This window comes from Pristiophorus japonicus, chromosome 18, assembly GCF_044704955.1.
Source record: "Pristiophorus japonicus isolate sPriJap1 chromosome 18, sPriJap1.hap1, whole genome shotgun sequence".
Classification (NCBI taxonomy): Eukaryota; Metazoa; Chordata; class Chondrichthyes; family Pristiophoridae; genus Pristiophorus; species Pristiophorus japonicus.
The window spans coordinates 27,741,283-27,758,444 of record NC_091994.1 but is presented as its reverse complement, the minus strand read 5'-3'; the positions used below and the strand labels follow the sequence as shown (position 1 = coordinate 27,758,444).

The 17,162-nt window shown below is 42.9% G+C and overlaps 2 protein-coding genes across 4 annotated transcripts in view; one reads left to right on the top strand and one right to left on the bottom strand.

Moving 5' to 3' along the window:
- Positions 1-395: 395 nt before the first annotated feature.
- Positions 396-15,073, bottom strand: LOC139228622 (uncharacterized). Of its 2 annotated transcripts, XM_070859811.1 has the most exons (3): positions 14,680-15,073; positions 10,213-10,266; positions 396-1,670 (listed from the first exon to the last, which is right to left on the bottom strand). In XM_070859811.1, the coding sequence occupies exons 1-3, from the start codon at positions 14,839-14,841 to the stop codon at positions 555-557; spliced, it is 1,332 nt and encodes a 443-aa protein (XP_070715912.1). In that variant the 5' UTR covers positions 14,842-15,073; the 3' UTR covers positions 396-554. The 2 variants fall into 2 exon arrangements, with proteins under 2 accessions (XP_070715912.1, XP_070715913.1); XM_070859812.1 differs by lacking the exon at positions 10,213-10,266 and having other exon boundaries at positions 14,680-15,070.
- The window catches only part of fzr1a (fizzy/cell division cycle 20 related 1a), a 63,396-nt gene continuing 61,146 nt past the window's right edge, over positions 14,913-17,162 (top strand). The window contains exon 1 of one of the 2 annotated variants that reach the window (XM_070859810.1): positions 14,913-15,149. The gene's annotated coding sequence lies outside the window, so the exon portion shown is untranslated. The other variant, XM_070859809.1, reaches the window with a different exon arrangement.

The window sequence follows — 17,162 nt, the reverse complement described above, 5'->3', positions numbered from 1 at the left end:
CTTGTCTTTAATGGTGGCTTTTAAAGTTTTTATTCTAACATTTTAAGTTTACCCATGCTTTGTGTGTTTTTCTTTGGTAGTTTATTTATGCATTTCTGTTTCTTCATTTTATTTTTATTTTCCATTTTATCCTCATCAGAATTCATTATTGTTGTCTTTTGATTTTCTAATCTTTAAGTTTCTGGATAAAAGGCCTTTTCCAATAATCACTGCTGCATCTAATCAACTGCAACAGCTGTTAAATCAAATTTAGCTTAAACAGAGAATACAAACAAAAAACATTAAGCATGAATCGCCAGCTGCTATTCAGCTTTCAGCAGCTGCAAGTTTAACCGAATTATTGCAAGATGCCATTTGTATAGTAACAATTGCAATAAGCTTTACCACTATCACAATAAGAAAGGAGACAATGTGTGTTTTATTGAAATAGCATCAGTATACAATATCGAGGCATTCCTAGTCATAGTGATGAAAACCATATTGAAAAATTATCATACATTATTTACAGTTTCCATAAATGCTACTATTACAACCTAAAACTTAAAGGATAACATCTAGCTTTCCTCCAGACCCATAAAGTAAGCAGACAATACCTGACGAATTTCTTCAGCTTGACTGTCAACCTTTCTATCTGTCACTATTTGGTTCGGCTGAGGAAATTCCTCCTGCCCAAGAACACTCAGCCATTCGTTATTAAAACCATCATTATGTTTTTCACAGACATTGTGAAGAATGCAACAGGCAGTGATCATTGTTGGAATCAGTTCAAGGCTACAGTCATTCCTCTTGAGAAGACACTGCCAACGTGCTTTGAGTCGTCCAAATGCATCATCTATCACAGTGTGAGCTTGGCTTAATCTGTAGTTAAACACAAGCTGATGCTGTGATAGTCTTCCTGTTTCTGAGTATGGCTTCAGGAGCCATTCCTGTAATGGATAAGAGCAGCTGCCTATCAGTAGGCATTTCACTGGTGTTCCCATAATGTTTTTCGAGCAGTCAGGGAACAACCTTCCTTCGGTCGCCGTTCGCCATAGATCAGAATTCCTCAGAATTTTTGTATCAAGAGAACTCCCAGAAAATCCAGTACAGACATCCCAGAAATTCCCAGTGTCGTCAACTACACCTTGTAACACAACTGAATGCCATCCCTTTTTATTTAAGTAATCTTTGTGATATTGTGGAGGGGCAATGATGGGTATATGGCAACTATCAATAGCACCAACGCATTGGGGAAAATCCCACCGTCTACCCAATGTCTGAGCCATAATTTCAAATTCTTGATTAGAAGGCATCCTAAGATACAGAGGCTTTAAGAGAGACACAATGGCATAACATACTTCTCTTACACATTTACACACAGTTGATCGGCCTATCCCAAACAAATGACTAATAGTTCTATATTCTACATTGGTAGCAAGACGCCAAAATGCCACTGCGACTCTCTTTTCCAGGGGCAGTGCGGGACGAAGGTGAGTATTTCGGCGAGAAACCATGGGCTTCAGCTTATTACAGATGTGGAAAAATGTTCCCTTAGACATTCTGAAATTTTCCAGCCAATCATTTGGCTGAAATTCCTTCATAACCACACGTTCCCACCAATCGGAGCTTCTCGGCTTACACCAGATCCTTGTACGACAGTTACACCTACTACCTCCACGTGCCATCACCATCTGAAAACATCAAAGAAGAATGCCTTTACAAATGTACTCCTTAAACATTCAGTAATACTGCAGGATTTAAGAGAGATATTTATTTAAAAGTTATATTACAAAGGCCGCTTGCTGCTACAACTAGTTTCTGCTTCCTGAGGTGTACTGGTACCATAACATGTAAAAGGAAATCTTTGCTACGACTGTATTCAAAAGAGGGAATGCTGATGCAGAGAAACTGAATACTTATTCATTTCAGGCACCCGATGCCAGAATCAATTAATTCCAGGTCACATGTTGTACAGCTAACTGTAGCACAAAGTTCTCTCCATTTGTCCTGACAATACGGTAAAGAAAAAGAAAAATAACTGAATTAAATCCAGTTTAAGGGCACCCCTACTAAACCAAGATTCATTTAACATAGGACCCTTACAGTCAGCGCGTAGAGAATGAATTTAAACCACAATCCCAAATGAGAGTAGCCAGTTACTCTGTGCCACTCAGTCTCCCTACATCACTGATCCAGTTTCTCAATAATCTTAAAGAAGAAATGCTACAGCTGTAGGGCATAGCAGGTATTTGAGATAAAATGATGGAATTGTGCAGCATGGGAGGGCATTTGGCCCATGACACCTATTCCAGTCTTCTGAATCATAGAATGGTTGCAGCACAGAAAGCCATTCAGCCTGTCGAGCCCGTGCCGGCTCTCTGCAACAGCGCTTCAGCGAGTCCTACTCCCCATCCATTTCCAGTAGCCAAGCGTTTTTTTCCCCCTTCAGGTACTTATCCAATTCCCTTTTGAAAGCCATGAGCCTGCCTCCACCACCCTTTCAGGTAGTGCATTCCAAATCCTAACCACTCGCTGCGTAATAAAAGTTTTCCCTCATGTCACCTTTGGTGCTTTTGCCAATCAGCTTAAATCTGTGTCCTCTGGTTCTCGACCCTTCCTCCAATGGGAACAGTTTCTCTCTATCTAGATCCATCAAGATACTGAACACCTCTATCAAATCTCCTTTGCTCCAAGGAGAACAACCACACCTTCTCTAATCTATCCACGTAACTGAAGTTCCTCATCCCTGGAACCATTCTCCTAAGTTTTCTACACCCTCTCTAAGGCCTTCACATCCTTCCTATAGTGCAGTGTCCAGAATTGGACACAATACTCCAGCTGAGGACAAACCAGTGCTTTATACAGGTTCATCTTAACTTCCTTGTTTTTGTACTCTATGCCTCTATTTATGAAGCCCAATATCCTCTATGCTTTTTAACCACTTTCTCAACCTACCCTGCTACTTTCAATGATTTGTGCACATATACCCGCAGGTCTATCTGTTCATGCACCCCCTTTAGAATTCTATCCTTCAGTTTATATTACCTCTTCTTGTTCTTCCTACCAAAATATATCACTTTGCATTTTTCTGCATTAAATTTCATCTGTCTCATGTCTGCCCATTTCACCAGCCTGCCTATGTCTTCTTGAAGTCTATCACTATCCTCCTCATGTTCACTATACTTCCAAATTTTGGGTCATCTGAACATTTTGAAATTGTGCCCTGTACACCCACGTCAAAGTCATTAATATATATCAAGAAAAGCAGTGCTCCCAGTACTGACCCCTGGGGAACACCACTCTAGTACAAAAAACAACCGTTCATCACCATTCAGTTTCCTGTCACTTAGCCAATTTTGTATCCATGCTGCCACTGTCCCCTTTATTCTATGGGCTTCAACTTTTCTGGCAAGCTTATTATGTGGCACTTTATCAAACACCTTTTGGAAATCCATGTACACCATATCCACTGCATTGCCCTTGTCAAGCCTCTCTCTATTACATCAAAAAACTCAATCAAGTTAGTTAAACACGATTTGCCTTTAACAAATCCATGCTAGCTTTCCTTAATTAATCCACACTTGTCCAAATGACGATTAATTTTGTCCCCGATTATCATGTCTAAAAGCTTCACCACTACTGAGGTTAAATTAACTGGCCTGGGTTTATCCTTACACGCTTTTTTGAACAAGGGTATAACATTTGCAATTCTCCAGTCCTCTGGCACTATTCCTGTATCTAAGGAGGATTGGAAGATTATGGGCCAGTACTTCCGCGATTTCCACCTGAACTTTGTTCAGCATCCCATCTAGTCCTCATGACTTATCTACTTTAAGTGCAGCCAGCCTTCCTAGTACCTTTCCTCTAACAATTTTTATCCCATCCAGTAACTCCACTACCTCCTCTTTCACTATGTCTTTGGCAGCACCTTCTTCCTTGGTGAAAATGAGAATGTGTGAAAATGTATAAGCAATAGAGACAGTGAAGTGAACAAAGGAATCACGGAAGGATAACTAAAAGAATGTCAGACTGCAAATGTTACAACATCAGCACAAATAACAGACTTGCTCAAGGTCTTAGTTACTAGTCACGCCAGTAAAATTGTAACATTTACAGGCAATGGGTGAGAAAGTTCTTTGTGCAAAACTGTTGCTATAACCACTTGGCCGTATCTAATTGGGCAAGGAAAGCCAGGTATCGGCTCATGAGTGGACAAAAGGAAGGAGGGATCACAAAGGATAGGGTGAACTGAATGTCCCTCAATTGTATTACGTACTGAAAGTGTATAACCGTTGCGCCCCTACATTGTAATGGGGCTTGTCCGAGTGAAGTGGGCGCACTCTGAGGGAGAGCGTTCCTTTGTTCTGATAAGTCCCGGCCGGTGAAACAATTAATAAAGACTGCTTTGTTATAAGCTGCTTTGGTGTTCGTGTGTCAGTGTATTCGCTGAAACAGATTGAGGGAAAAAGAATCCGTATTAACATTTGGTGTCAGAAGTGGGATCTCAACAGACGACTGCCGAAAACTTGCGAATTAAGAGCCAGACTAGCCTTGGACGAGACGGGAGGAAAGTGGCCACTGGAGTGAGTACCCTTTAAAATACCACTTCAGTTTCCTTCAGTTCCAAAAGTCTGAGGAAAGTTTGGCCACTCGCTGGTTCTCAGGTAGTGTCTGAACGAGATCCAGGTCAATCTGGCGAATACCGTCTAAACTTAGGAAATAAGTGTCCAAGTCAGGTGTGACGTCGACCTTGTATATCACTTGGCCCGTCTAGGCACTGATTGGATTTAAATCGCGACGCGGAAGGATAGGGAAATCTGGAACCTAGAACAAATTAAGTAAGGCTTAGGATAGGGAAATCTGGAACCTAGAACAAATTAAGTAAGGCTTATCGCGCGGCGATGCGAACAGGAAAACCGCACGGCGATGCGGAGGGATAGACAATCGCGCGGCGACGCGAACCGCACGATGACGCGGAGGTTAGGGAATTACGTAAAATTAAGCCGCGGGGCGACGCGGGACTGTGTAAATTTAAAATTGTACTTATTCCAGGTACGGCGTCGATCTTGTATATCACTTGGTCCACCTAGGCTCTGGATAAGATTACTTATTCCACCGCGGGGCAACGCGGGGACAATCGGGACTAATTAGGACCCTGATCCTCCGCGGGGCAACGCGAGGATGGGTAATTTAGATAAAACTACGAATTCCCTGAAAGATCATGGATCCAAAAATAGAGCCGGCCAAAACAATTAATTGGAAAGAAGAGAGACTTTTGTGAACGTCTGTTTTAAATGAGAAGTGCTTGTGTGATTTTGACTGCAGAATGAAAGCCTGTTTGGGAAACCGGGGAGTTGTGGTTTGTTTTAGCTCCACCCACTTTTTCAAACAGAGTGAAAGTTTTTTTAACCCTTCGTAGTGTTGTCCTGTTTGTGGGAAGTTTAAAAGTGTGAACCTTATTGAATTACATTTTAAGTTAGGAACGCAGGTGTGGATATATTCGGATGATAAGTTACAGAGCTAGGAAATGCACAAAGGATAGGTTTGTTGAGTAAAAGATAAAAAAATACATGGTCCCGGTGGTTAAAAAAAAAGAATTTATTTGACACGCTCACTTACTTGTCGAAAGAAAACATGCAATGATTGATTACATTGGATTGAAAGACATAAATTTAGTCTCGGAATGAGATAAAGAATGCCTTTTAAAAAAAAAGTTTTAAATAAAGATTGAAATTACAAAGTTTGGATTGGGATTTTGAGATATTCAGAGAAGGCACAGCAAAATACTGAGGTGGATTAAAAAAAAAATTATATTAAATCTGATCTCTAAAAGAAAATAGGAGATATAAAACTAAAAGGTTTGGAAACAATCTAGAAATACCTTCAGGGATCAGGTCAAACTCCTGGGCGAGTGGCGAGCTATCTGCGAAGGTGTAAAAGGGACTTTTGAAAAATGTTAAAAACAGCAAGCTTTAGCAGTTTCTAAGAGACATGGTAACGACCTTGAAACTGGAACAATTGAGATAACGAAAAGCAGCCCTCTCAGCCTACATGCCAGACTTCCCTCTAGTTATGGAAAAGACGGAAAAAAAAGACGCAACCTTGAAAGAAAACAAATACAAAACCTAATTTGAAGAAAGGAGATCTTTAAAAAAAAACGTAACGTACTAAATAGGTGCTGAAAGGAAAAAAAAGTGTTCTGAGATGGAAAAGGACATAACTTATTAAATACTAGCTGATATTTGCCGTGAAAAAGATATTGGCTTAATTGAAAAAATATTTGCCGTGAAAAAGAAATTATGAGAAAGTTCCACTGCAGTTTGAAAAGATGCATCACTTCTGTCAAGTTGGCAGGAAAACGCCACTAAATTAGGACTCTCATTGACAGAAGGAGGACATGTTAAACCCGTAGACGTCTTAAAAAAGAGTGCGCGCAAGAGAAACGTACCAAGAGTTCCACTGGGACCTCTGAGAAACATAGAAACATAGAAACTAGTTGCAGGAGCAGGCCATTCAGCCCTTCGAGCCTGCACTACCATTCAATATGATCATGGCTGATCATGCAACTTCAGTACCTCACTCCCGCCTTCTCTCCATACCCCCTGACCTCCTTACCCACATCTAACTCCCTCTTGAATATATCCAACGAAATGGACTCAACAACTTTCTGTGGTAGAGAATTCCACAGGTTCACAATTCCCTGGGCGAAAAAGTTTCTCCTCATTTCGGTCCTATATGGCTTACCCCTTAGCCTTGGACTATGACTCCATGTTAATGGACTTCCCAACATCGGGAACATTTATCCTGCATCTTACCTTTCCAGTCCTGTCATAATTTTATATGCTTCTATGAGATCCCCTCTCACCCCTCTCATTCTTCTAAATTCCAGTGAGTATAACCCTAGTCGATCCAGTCTTTCTTCATATGTCAGTCCTGCCATCCCGGGAATTAGTCTGGTGAACTTTCGCTGCACTCCCTCAATCGCAAGCACGTCCTTCCTCAGATTAGGAGAACAAAACTGCACACAATACTCAAGGTGTGGTCTCACCAAGGCCCTGCACAACTGCAGTAAGACCTCCCTGCTCCTATACTCAAATCCTCTCGCTATGAAAGCCAGCATGCCATTTGCTTTCTTTACTGCCTGCTGTACCTGCATGCCCACCTTCAGTGACTGATATAGTACCATGACACCCAGGTCTCGTTGCACCTCCCCTTTTACTAATTTGTCACCATTCAGATAATAATCTGTCTTCCTGTTTTTGCCACCAAAGTGGATAACGTCACATTTATCCACATTATACTGCATCTGCAGTTTCTCATCCACCTAATCTATCCAAGTCACCCTGCAGCCTCTTAGCATCCCCCTCACAGCTCACATAGCCACCCAGCTTAGTGTCATCTGCAATCTTGGAGATATTACATTCAATTCTTTCGTCTAAATCATTAATGTATATTTTAAATAGCTGGGGTCCCAGCACTGAACCTTGCAGTACCCCACTAGTCACTGCCTGCCATTCTGAAAAGGACTGGTTTATTCCCACTCTTTGCATCCTGTCTGCCAACCAGTTCTCTATCCACCTCAATACATTACCCCCAATAACGTTTTCTGCCCTTTGGTGTTTCGCAGCTCTACCCATATAGATTCCGCATCATCCAAGCTAATGTCCTTCCTTACTATTGCATTAACATCCTCTTTAACCAGTAACACTACCCCACCTCCTCTTCCTTCCTGTCTATCCTTCCTGAATATTGAATCCCCCTGGATGTTGAATTCCCAGCCTTGGTTACCCTGGAGCCATGTCTCCGTAATCCCAATTACATCATATTCGTTAACAGCTATCTGCGCAGTTAATTCGTCCCCCTTATTATGAATGCTCCTCGCATTGAGACTCAGAGCCTTCAGGCTTGTTTCTAACAAGAAATTAGGGATGTATGCAATAAAGGTACAGCAGTTATCATGGGCTACTTTAATCTACATATTGATCGGGCTAACCAAACTGGTAGCAATGCGGTGGAGGAGGATTTCCTGGAGTGTATTAGGGATGGTTTTCTAGACCAATATGTCGAGGAACCAACTAGATGGCTGGCCATCCTAGACTGGGTGATGTGTAATGATAAAGGACGAATTAACAATCTTGTTGAGAGGCTTAGCCAGTCACGTGATATTCACAAGACTCAATAAAACCCCAGCCAGTTGGGTTCGGGGGATCCACGATGAGGCAGGTGGTTGTGAGCCTAGTGGATGAACTGGTAATGTGTAGTATTAAACCTTTTGCTAATAAACCAACTCGTTCTTAATAGCAATGTGCTGCTATGAATTCTTAAGCAAAGAACCCATGAAGCAAATATATTACAGGTAGCCCTTATCTCAGTTTGAAACCCTTTTCTCACACATGTTGCAAGTCACATTTCAATGTTATTGTCACAATATGAGCTTTGAGGCAATGTTACAGACTCATTACCTAATCTTTCACCAGGAGCCACTGTTCTAAGGAGAAGGCAAACAATGAGAAAGGTATTGATAGACTACGTAGTCAAATGGTTGGCTTTGCATTGACCGAGGCTGATGACGAAATTTAATTTCAGTAAACAAATAGCTATTAAAAATGTGTGGTCTCGTTTTAAATCAATTTTTTAAAAAAAAATTATTTGGCAAGTACTTGAATTAGAAGTTAAAAAAAAAATTTTGGAGTTTAATCTAAAATGCTGCCTTTCCTGATGAGAAGACTTTTATTATGACGGCTTTACTAATGATTTCTGCTGTTTAACGGATTCCTAATTTCTAAGCAAGTTTTGAAGGCACAAAGACTTTTTTTTCAGATGATTACGTGAAGTCACGCAATGACATCAGCTCTTCTTACAAACCTGTAAAGGAGTTTACCCTTTCCAGTGACAGCCGTTTTATACTGAACATTATTAATTTGGATTTCTTAATAGAATAAAGACTCACCTGACAGATAAAGGAAATGGTGGGATAGTCAGAATAAAATAGAACTAGCTTATGTAATAATACTTGCCTGATACAATAAAGAAATAGATACTCAAACAAAACAAACTCAAGAGTTAAAAGGCTAAGATAAATAAGCTGAAAGAGATTTTTTAAAAACGGGACCAGACAGAGACAGATAATACAGTGCACAGCCATAGCACCATCACCTGTGGCAAAAGAGCCAATGCATCCACGGTGGGGAATCCAGAAACCCAACCTAACCCTGACCTCCGATTTCACGGAGTGACCTCGACATGCATGGATTAAAGATGAGTCAGACTAAAACTTTGCAAAAGATAAGTTAGCCTCGGGAAAAACCAATGCCAACCATCCAAGATGTAATTAAAGCACAGGAGGACGCTCCTGAAAAAGATAAACTGTTGTGGAAAGATTATGGATGTACTTATGACAATGTCTCTAAACTCTGGACCACTCCCGCGGAACAGACTTGCATGTCTGAAGAGTTGGCCCTATGGGTTATTGAATGTATGCACTTTGCTACTTATTGTGGAGCAAGGACAACAAGTGACAAGCTTTTGGCCACTTGGTGGCACCCTAGACTCCAGGCGCTGGCCCAGAACATCAGTAGTCGCTGCCTTGTTTGCCAGCAGCATAATCCAGGGAAGGGAGTCCCCTGTGATTGGGGTAAGACGCCTCTACCAGAAGGTCCCTTTGAGACCTTGCAGTTGGACGACATTGAGTTGCAAAGAGTTCAGTGTTACAAATATGTGTTTAGCAAATGGATCGAAGCTTACCCTACCCTGGACAATAAGGCTCAAACTGTTGTTAAGGTGTTAATGAGGGAAATTGTTCCTAGATATGGTATCCCAGCTCGACTGAGTTCCGATAATGGCCCTCACTTTATTGGCCAAGTTAACAAAAAATTCTGTTCCCAGATGAACATTAACCAGCAGCTGCATTGTGCCTACCGACCCCAAGCTGCGGGATTAGTTGAACGTGCTAATCAAACTCTTAAAACCAAGCTTGCAAAACTGGTAGCATCAACTGGACTCAATTGGCTCAAACTCCTTCCCATAGCCCTATTCCAGATCTGAACTACTCCCACCGGCAAGGCTAGACTGACCCCCGCGGAGGTCATTTATGGTAGGCCCCTTAGGACCCCATGGAATCAGAATGTCCCCTCCACTGTCCAGTTCCACCACATGACTGAGGAAATGACCACCTATGTTCTTTCCCTGACTCAGGCTCTGCGAATAGCCCACAACCAAGTTCGAGATGCTCACCTCGACCTCCCAGTTTCGCCCGAATTGTCCCTCGTGGCACCAGGGAAGTATGTCCTGATTAAGAAATGAATTCGAAAAGGATTAGAGCCACGATGGGAGGAGCCTTTTCAGGTGTTACTCACTACCCCCACTGCAGCTAAGGTTGAAGGGAGAAGTGCCTGGGTTCACCTGCATCATTGCAAGCTTATCACTCCTTAACTATCCTCTATATTTATGTTACAGACTTCCTCTATCCCATAGCTGAATAAGTTGAACATTCGGGCAAGCAAAGACGAGCTGCTGAAGGTTGTGTACCTCCAATTCCCCGTTGGACAAACCGGGTCCTTGGGACTCTTGGAACCTGACGGGCCCAGAGGACGTTGGATGATATCCACTTAACCCATAGCTATGGGGTTGTGGATTCTTTTTAGTATAATGGCGTTGGCGGCTTATAACATACAGGGGGCAAGACAACGAAAGGAACTCCGTGTAAACACGTTTCTATATATGTCTTATGTTTATGCGCGAAATGGGAACTTTTCTAGTTGCTGGGTGTGCTCACATATGCCTATACGTTCCAAAGGGGGAATTCCTTTGCGCCCCGTTGCACTGACCCTAACTGAGACTGTATGAAAGGCGGGTCAAGAGAGGGATCACGGAGGGCAGGAGGAGCATCATACCGTTACCGCGTGGACAACCACGGGGACGTCACCGAGTGGGAGAGTGCTGGCTACCCCATTAGTCAAACGTTCCAGGGATGGTACCAACCGCCCTATGACCATAAAAAGGAACCCCCATTCTTGGTCCTGACCAATACCTCGGGGATCGGGAGGCCAAGCGGGACCATATGTTTAACCCGAAATGACACCAGCAGAAAGGGACATATCATAGGGTACAGCGATTGCCCACTAAACCTCAACATCACAACAGGTGCACGAGTCACTATCTTCTCTCACCTTCCGAATAAAACAGGTGGAGGTCTGTGGGCCCAGTCTTGGAACCCCAACACAATATATAAAAAGGCAGCGTATAACGGCATGTATTTTGTGTGTGGGCATAGGGCATACCCCTGGTTACCTAGGCGATGGACAGGGTCCTGCTATTTGGGATATGTGGTTCCATTTGTGCAGCAAACACGTACCCTGGCGGAAGCACATGCCTCCAGCCGACACAGGCGAGCCCTCACCCCCGCCAAAAGGTTCTTTGGGGTCATGATGTTCCCATTCGGGATAGGACGCACCATGGATGAAGTACAGAACCTAAAAAGGGTATTGGAACAGATAGCTAACTATACTGCTGAAGCTCTGGAGGGCATCACGGCCGAAATGATAGCAATACGGACCGTGGCATTACAAAACCGAATGGCCCTCAATTATCTGTTAGCTGAGAAAGGCGGAACATGTGCCCTGATAGGATCTGAATGTTGCACTTACATCCCCGATAATTCAGAAAACATAACCAATCTCGCTGATCACATAAGAAGGGAGGTAAAGAAGTTATCCACCCCTACAGGAGGAGTAGGCTGGTTTGATTGGCTGTTAGGTGGATCCTGGGGATCGTATCTAATGCATGGAGCAATTATTCTCATCGTAGTAATAATTACCTGTTGCTTATTGGTTGCTTTAACCTTTGTTGTAAAGTCATGATGGCAAGGTTAGCAAACCCTCTTGTGGCCATGGGCTCCCGAGTTATGATCCAGCAAACTAAAGACCTACTCGACAAGGAGGATCAGGAAAGAGAGTGCGAACGGATGAATGCGATACTCCTGGAATAGTCACCAGGGTTATCATGGAATGATAAATGGGGGGAATGAGAATGTGTGAAAATGTATAAGCAATAGAGACAGTGAAGTGAACAAAGGAATCATGGAAGGATAACTAAAAGAATGTCAGACTGCAAATGTTACAACATCAGCACAAATAACAGACTTGCTCAAGGTCTTAGTTACTAGTCACGCCAGTAAAATTGTAACATTTACAGGCAATGGGTGAGAAAGTTCTTTGTGCAAAACAGTTGCTATAACCACTTGCCCGTACCTAATTGGGCAAGGAAGGCCAGGTATCGACTCATGAGTGGACAAAAGGAAGGTGGGATCACAAAGGATAGGGTGAACTGAATGTCCCTCAATTGTATTACGTACTGAAAGTGTATAACTGTTGCGCTCCTACATTGTAACAGGGCTTGTCCGAGGGAAGTGGGCGCACTCTGAGGGAGAGCGTTCCTTTGTTCTGATAAGTCCCGGCCGGTGAAACAATTAATAAAGACTGCTTTGTTATAAGCTGCTTTGGTGTTCGTGTGTCAGTGTATTCGCTGAAACAGATTGAGGGAAAAAGAATCCGAATTAACAAAGACAGATGCAAAGTACTCATTTAGTACCTCAGCCATGCCCTCTGCCTCCATGCGTAGGTCTCCTTTTTGGTTCGTAATCAGTCCTACCTCGCTTTACTATTTATATGCCAATAGAATTGAATTCCTTTTTATGTTCGCTGCCAATCTATTCTCATACTCTCTCTTTGCCCCTCTTATTTTCTTTTTCACTCTGAACTTGCTATATTCAGCCTGATTCTCACTTTATTCTCAACCTGACATCTGTCATACCCACTCTTTTTCTGCTTCACCTTACTCTCGCCTCTCTTTCATCATCCAGGAAGCTCTGACTTTGGTTGACCTACCTTTCCCCCACGTGGGAATGTACCTCAACTGTTCTCCAACCATCCCCTCGTTAAAGGTAGCCCATTGTTTGATTACAGTTTTGCCTGCCAATCTTGGATTTCAATTTACCGGGGCCAGATCTGTTCTCAACCCACTGAAATTGTCCTTCCTCCAATTAAGCATTTTTACACTAGATTGTCCTCTGTCCTTTTCCATAGCTAATCTAAACCGTATGATATTTAGTTCCCTAAATATTCTCCTACTGACACTTGCCCTACATCATGCCCCAGAATCAGATCCAACAATGCCTCCTTCCTCGTTGGGCTGGAAACGCACTGATCAAGATAGTTCACCTGAACACACTTCAGAAATTCTTCCCCCTCTATGCCCTTTACACAATTACTATCCCAGTCTATATTAGGATAGTTGAAGTTCCCCAATATCTATAGTTCTTGCACCTCTCTGCAATTTCACTGAAAATTGTCTCCTCTATATCCTTTCCACTAGTTGGTGGCCTATAGGATACATCTAGTAGTGTAATGGCAATTATTTCTTAATTCTAACCATATAGATTCTGTTCTTGACGCCTCCAGGACATCCTCTCTCGCCAGCACTAACATTCTCCTTAACCAATACTGCCACCCCAACTCCTGTCTTTATTCCCTATCTTTCCTGAACACCTTATATGCAGGAACATTTAATACCCAATCCTGCCCTTTTTTGAGCCAGGTACTCCGTTATCACATCAGCAACCTTATTTACCATATTTTGTATGTTTACACACATGCACTGTAAACCCATCTTAGAATACACCCTTCTTGTATTCCGTTAGTCTGATCCCATCTAATATTTTACTATTTCTTATTCCAGTGCTATCTCTCTCTCCCAATCCTTTGTGCACTTTGTTTTTCCCATCTAATAATACATCCTGATGCCCATCCCCCTGCCAAATTAGTTTAACAGCACCTAACAGCACCAGCAAACCCCCAGTGAGGATATTGGTCCTGGCTCTGTTGAGGTGCAACCTGTCCGACCTGTACAAGTCCCACTTCCTCCAGAACTAGTCCCAATGTCCCAGGAATCCAAAGCCCTCCCACCAACAACATCTCTGCAGCTGTTCTGCTCTGTCCTCCTATTTCTATACTCACTAGCTCGTGGCACTGAGATTATTACCTTTGAGGTTCTGCTTTTTAATCTATTTCTTAGCTCCCTAAAATCTGCCACAAAGAGCTCTGCACTTAGTCCCATTCGTCTATCTTCTCCCCATATATTTTATTTGTGTCCTTTCAAATATTTATCGATTTCCTTTTCAAAAACTATTGTGGTGTCTCTACTTCCAGCACTGTTTCTGGTAAAGTATTGCGTATGCAAACAGCCCTCTGCCTAAAAAAAATTCCTAAACTGATTGCAATCAACAATCCCATCTCAATTCCAGTCGTAATTATGGAATATTTCAAAAACAGGTTTAAATGTGTTTCAAACCTCGTATTTTTAAAAAATGTTATATTTAATTTGAGACTTTCCTCCCTGAAATAGCGAAAATCGAAAAAAAGAAAATATATTTGCCCGCCAAAGTCACTCACTTTACAGCATTCATTCTGATACTGCGGATCTGACTGAGATTATAAACTCCTGCTGAGTTTCAGCTATGGCTGCTAAGGCTGGAAAAACAGCACTACCGAGGGGCCGCTTTGAATGGTTATTCTCTTGTTCGTTCGGGCCCCCAGGGTTAGAGCTATAACATTTGCCCAGCACTCAACCCAGGCCGGCAGTCAGAAGAAGTTTTCGCCTTTGTGTCGCTGCACACATTTTTTCTCTCTCGCTCTCCTTCCCTACCAAGATCATCTTCCTCTGGCGCTGCTGGAAATACTGCCTCATTCTCAGCCTCCTCTGCGCGTCGTTCCGCCTCTCGATGCTGGCGCTCTCAAACTCGGCGCGGCGTTTCATTAACAGAAAGAGGAACAAAAACATCAGCGGCACCACCGTCTCGTCCGCCATGTTAGCCTGAGTGCGAGATCTAACCCGGGAAGTGTTCGGGGCCCGGCGCCGCCCTCGCCCCCTTGGCCCGGAACTCCCGCCCACTCGGTGCGTCCTTCGGCAACTCGCACCACATTCCAGGCTACCGTGTGTGAGGAAAAAAAAATGCGCCCGTCGGATCGGAGATTTGAATTATGCTTCCACATCGAATTGAATTGTGATGGCGTTGCCCGGGACTGGGGCCAGGCCCCTGCGCGGTGGGCGAGATTCCGTCGCTATGACAACAAGGCACTTCCTGTAGTGGTTTGAATCTGCGTGACGTCACAAAGGTAACGGTCGGCCCGGCCGAGCCCGGCACCGGAAGGACGGGCCGCCATATTGTGTGGTGGGGGTGGTGAATGTTTCAGGTCTGAGAGGAGGGTGCGAACAGCACCTCAGTGAAAAGAGCAATCCTGGACAGTATGTAACGGCGCGTCCTTAATTCCCATTGCACAGCTCTCCGCGGCCAATCCGGCATCGCAGGTATGGTGATTGTCAGTGTGGTGGGCATGCAGGGGGATGCTGCTGATGCCCACACAGTGCCTCGGTATTTCTCCTAACGCGGTGCCCACGTAGAGTGGACTGGTTTGAATGAGTTTCTTCATGGGCTGAGGTGCTGGGGGGAATTCGTCCTGTCAAGGAGTCCGATTCAAGCTCCCTCAGTACCTACTGTTTTCGGTCCTTTTTGAATCGTTTGAAAAGTGTCTTCCAGCTGCAGCGCGTTGGGATTGTGCTTGTGTTTTTATTCTCATTGAGAATAGCGTGACTTCACTGCAAAGATAAAAGTGCATTGTTCGGTACTATTGCGGGAGTTGTTTCTGCGTGCTTGTTGTTTCTCAAAGGTAACCGAGGTAACTTGCATTTATGTTGCATCGTTCAAGTGCTCATGACGTCCCAACGCCCTTCACAGCTACAGCAACATAACTACTTTTCAAATACTGTCACTATTATATACACAATTTGCGCACAGCAGTTTCCCACAAACAGTACTGCGATAACTGACCAGTTAACTCGGTTACCGTGATATTGGTTAGGGCAGCAGGAGAATGCATCACAGAAAATGCTGGAAATGTTCTGTTTTTATTTCGGATTTCCAGCATCCGCAGTATTTTGCTTTTGTAGGAGAATGCATCAGTTCTTCTAATGTCATGGGATTTTTTTTAAACACCTGAACAGGCAAATGAGGCCTTATTTAATGAACATAATTCAGATGCTGATCGGAAAAGAAAATGCTGGAAACGCTCTGCAGATCCGCCAGCATCTGGAGAGAACAAATGAATTAACGTTTAGAATGTAGGTCAACACTCATTTAATGCCTATCTCCATTTAACAGACAAGATTCTCTATCTGTAGAAAACTGGTTGTCACCAGTATGTTGATTGATACTGATAGCATTTGGAACGAGCCAATGCACTTTAATGGTGGGTAATCCGAAGATGTGCCATCAAATTGCTGCCACTACAAGTGACTGCTGCAACTATCAGCCCTTTTTGTTTGGAAACATGGCAATTGCTAGATGAGAAAAGACCAAGGTCCTTCTAGTTTGTCTTCTGCTATCCTGGTAGTCGCATGATACAACAATAGTGGAGTTGTTGAATAATCATAGAAATCAATCTCTTGATTAGTCTAGAGCAGGCATGATGTGAGGAAAACCCCAATGCTGGACAGCTTTGGGAAACATTGGTTAAAGTCATCTTTTCCTCCTAAGCAGGTTACACTTGTTATGTCTCAAATTATTCATATACTGTATCACAAAGTGTTATTTTCTGAAAGAAATCTATCTAATTTGCATTTTAATGAATTAATACTAACTGCTTCCACTGTCTCACTAGGGAGCCTGTTACATGGATTAACCACTTGCTCACTGAAGTATTGTTTCTGCAGATTAGTTTAGAATTTATACCCCCCTTCAAATGCACACCATGTTTTACTGTTCTGGACAAGGTGAAATAGATTGTCATGGTCTACATTATCTAGTTGATTTAGAATACTAATAACAGCAATCCTAAGATCATAAGAATTAAGAGCAGAAGTAGGGGTCCTTGTGCATGAAACACAAAAAGTTAGGGGCCAAGTTTCGGCCTGAGTTGCTCCTGTTTTTTTTGAGCAACTGGCTTAGAATGGAGTATCTTAGAAATTGCAATTCTCGGCATTTAGTTTGCTCCAGTTCTAGTCAGTTAGAACAGTTTCAGTTTGGATCAGATTTTTTTTTCAAAAGGGGGCGTGTCCGGCCACTTACGCCCGTTTTGAAAGTTAAGGCAGTGAAAACATACTCCAAACTAACTTAGAATGGAGTAAGAGTA

What these genes read in the sequence shown, in the direction of transcription:
- LOC139228622 (XM_070859811.1), bottom strand. Translation starts at nt 14,841, where the DNA reads ATGGCGGACGAGACGGTGGTGCCGCTGATGTTTTTGTTCCTCTTTCTG. An exon ending in GCCAGAGGAAGATGATCTTG is followed by an intron (nt 10,267 to 14,679) that starts GTAGGGAAGGAG and finishes TTTCTTAATCAG; the next exon opens with GACATACTTCCCTGGTGCCA. An exon ending in GGCGAAACTGGGAGGTCGAG is followed by an intron (nt 1,671 to 10,212) that starts GTGAGCATCTCG and finishes TGATGTTTTCAG; the next exon opens with ATGGTGATGGCACGTGGAGG.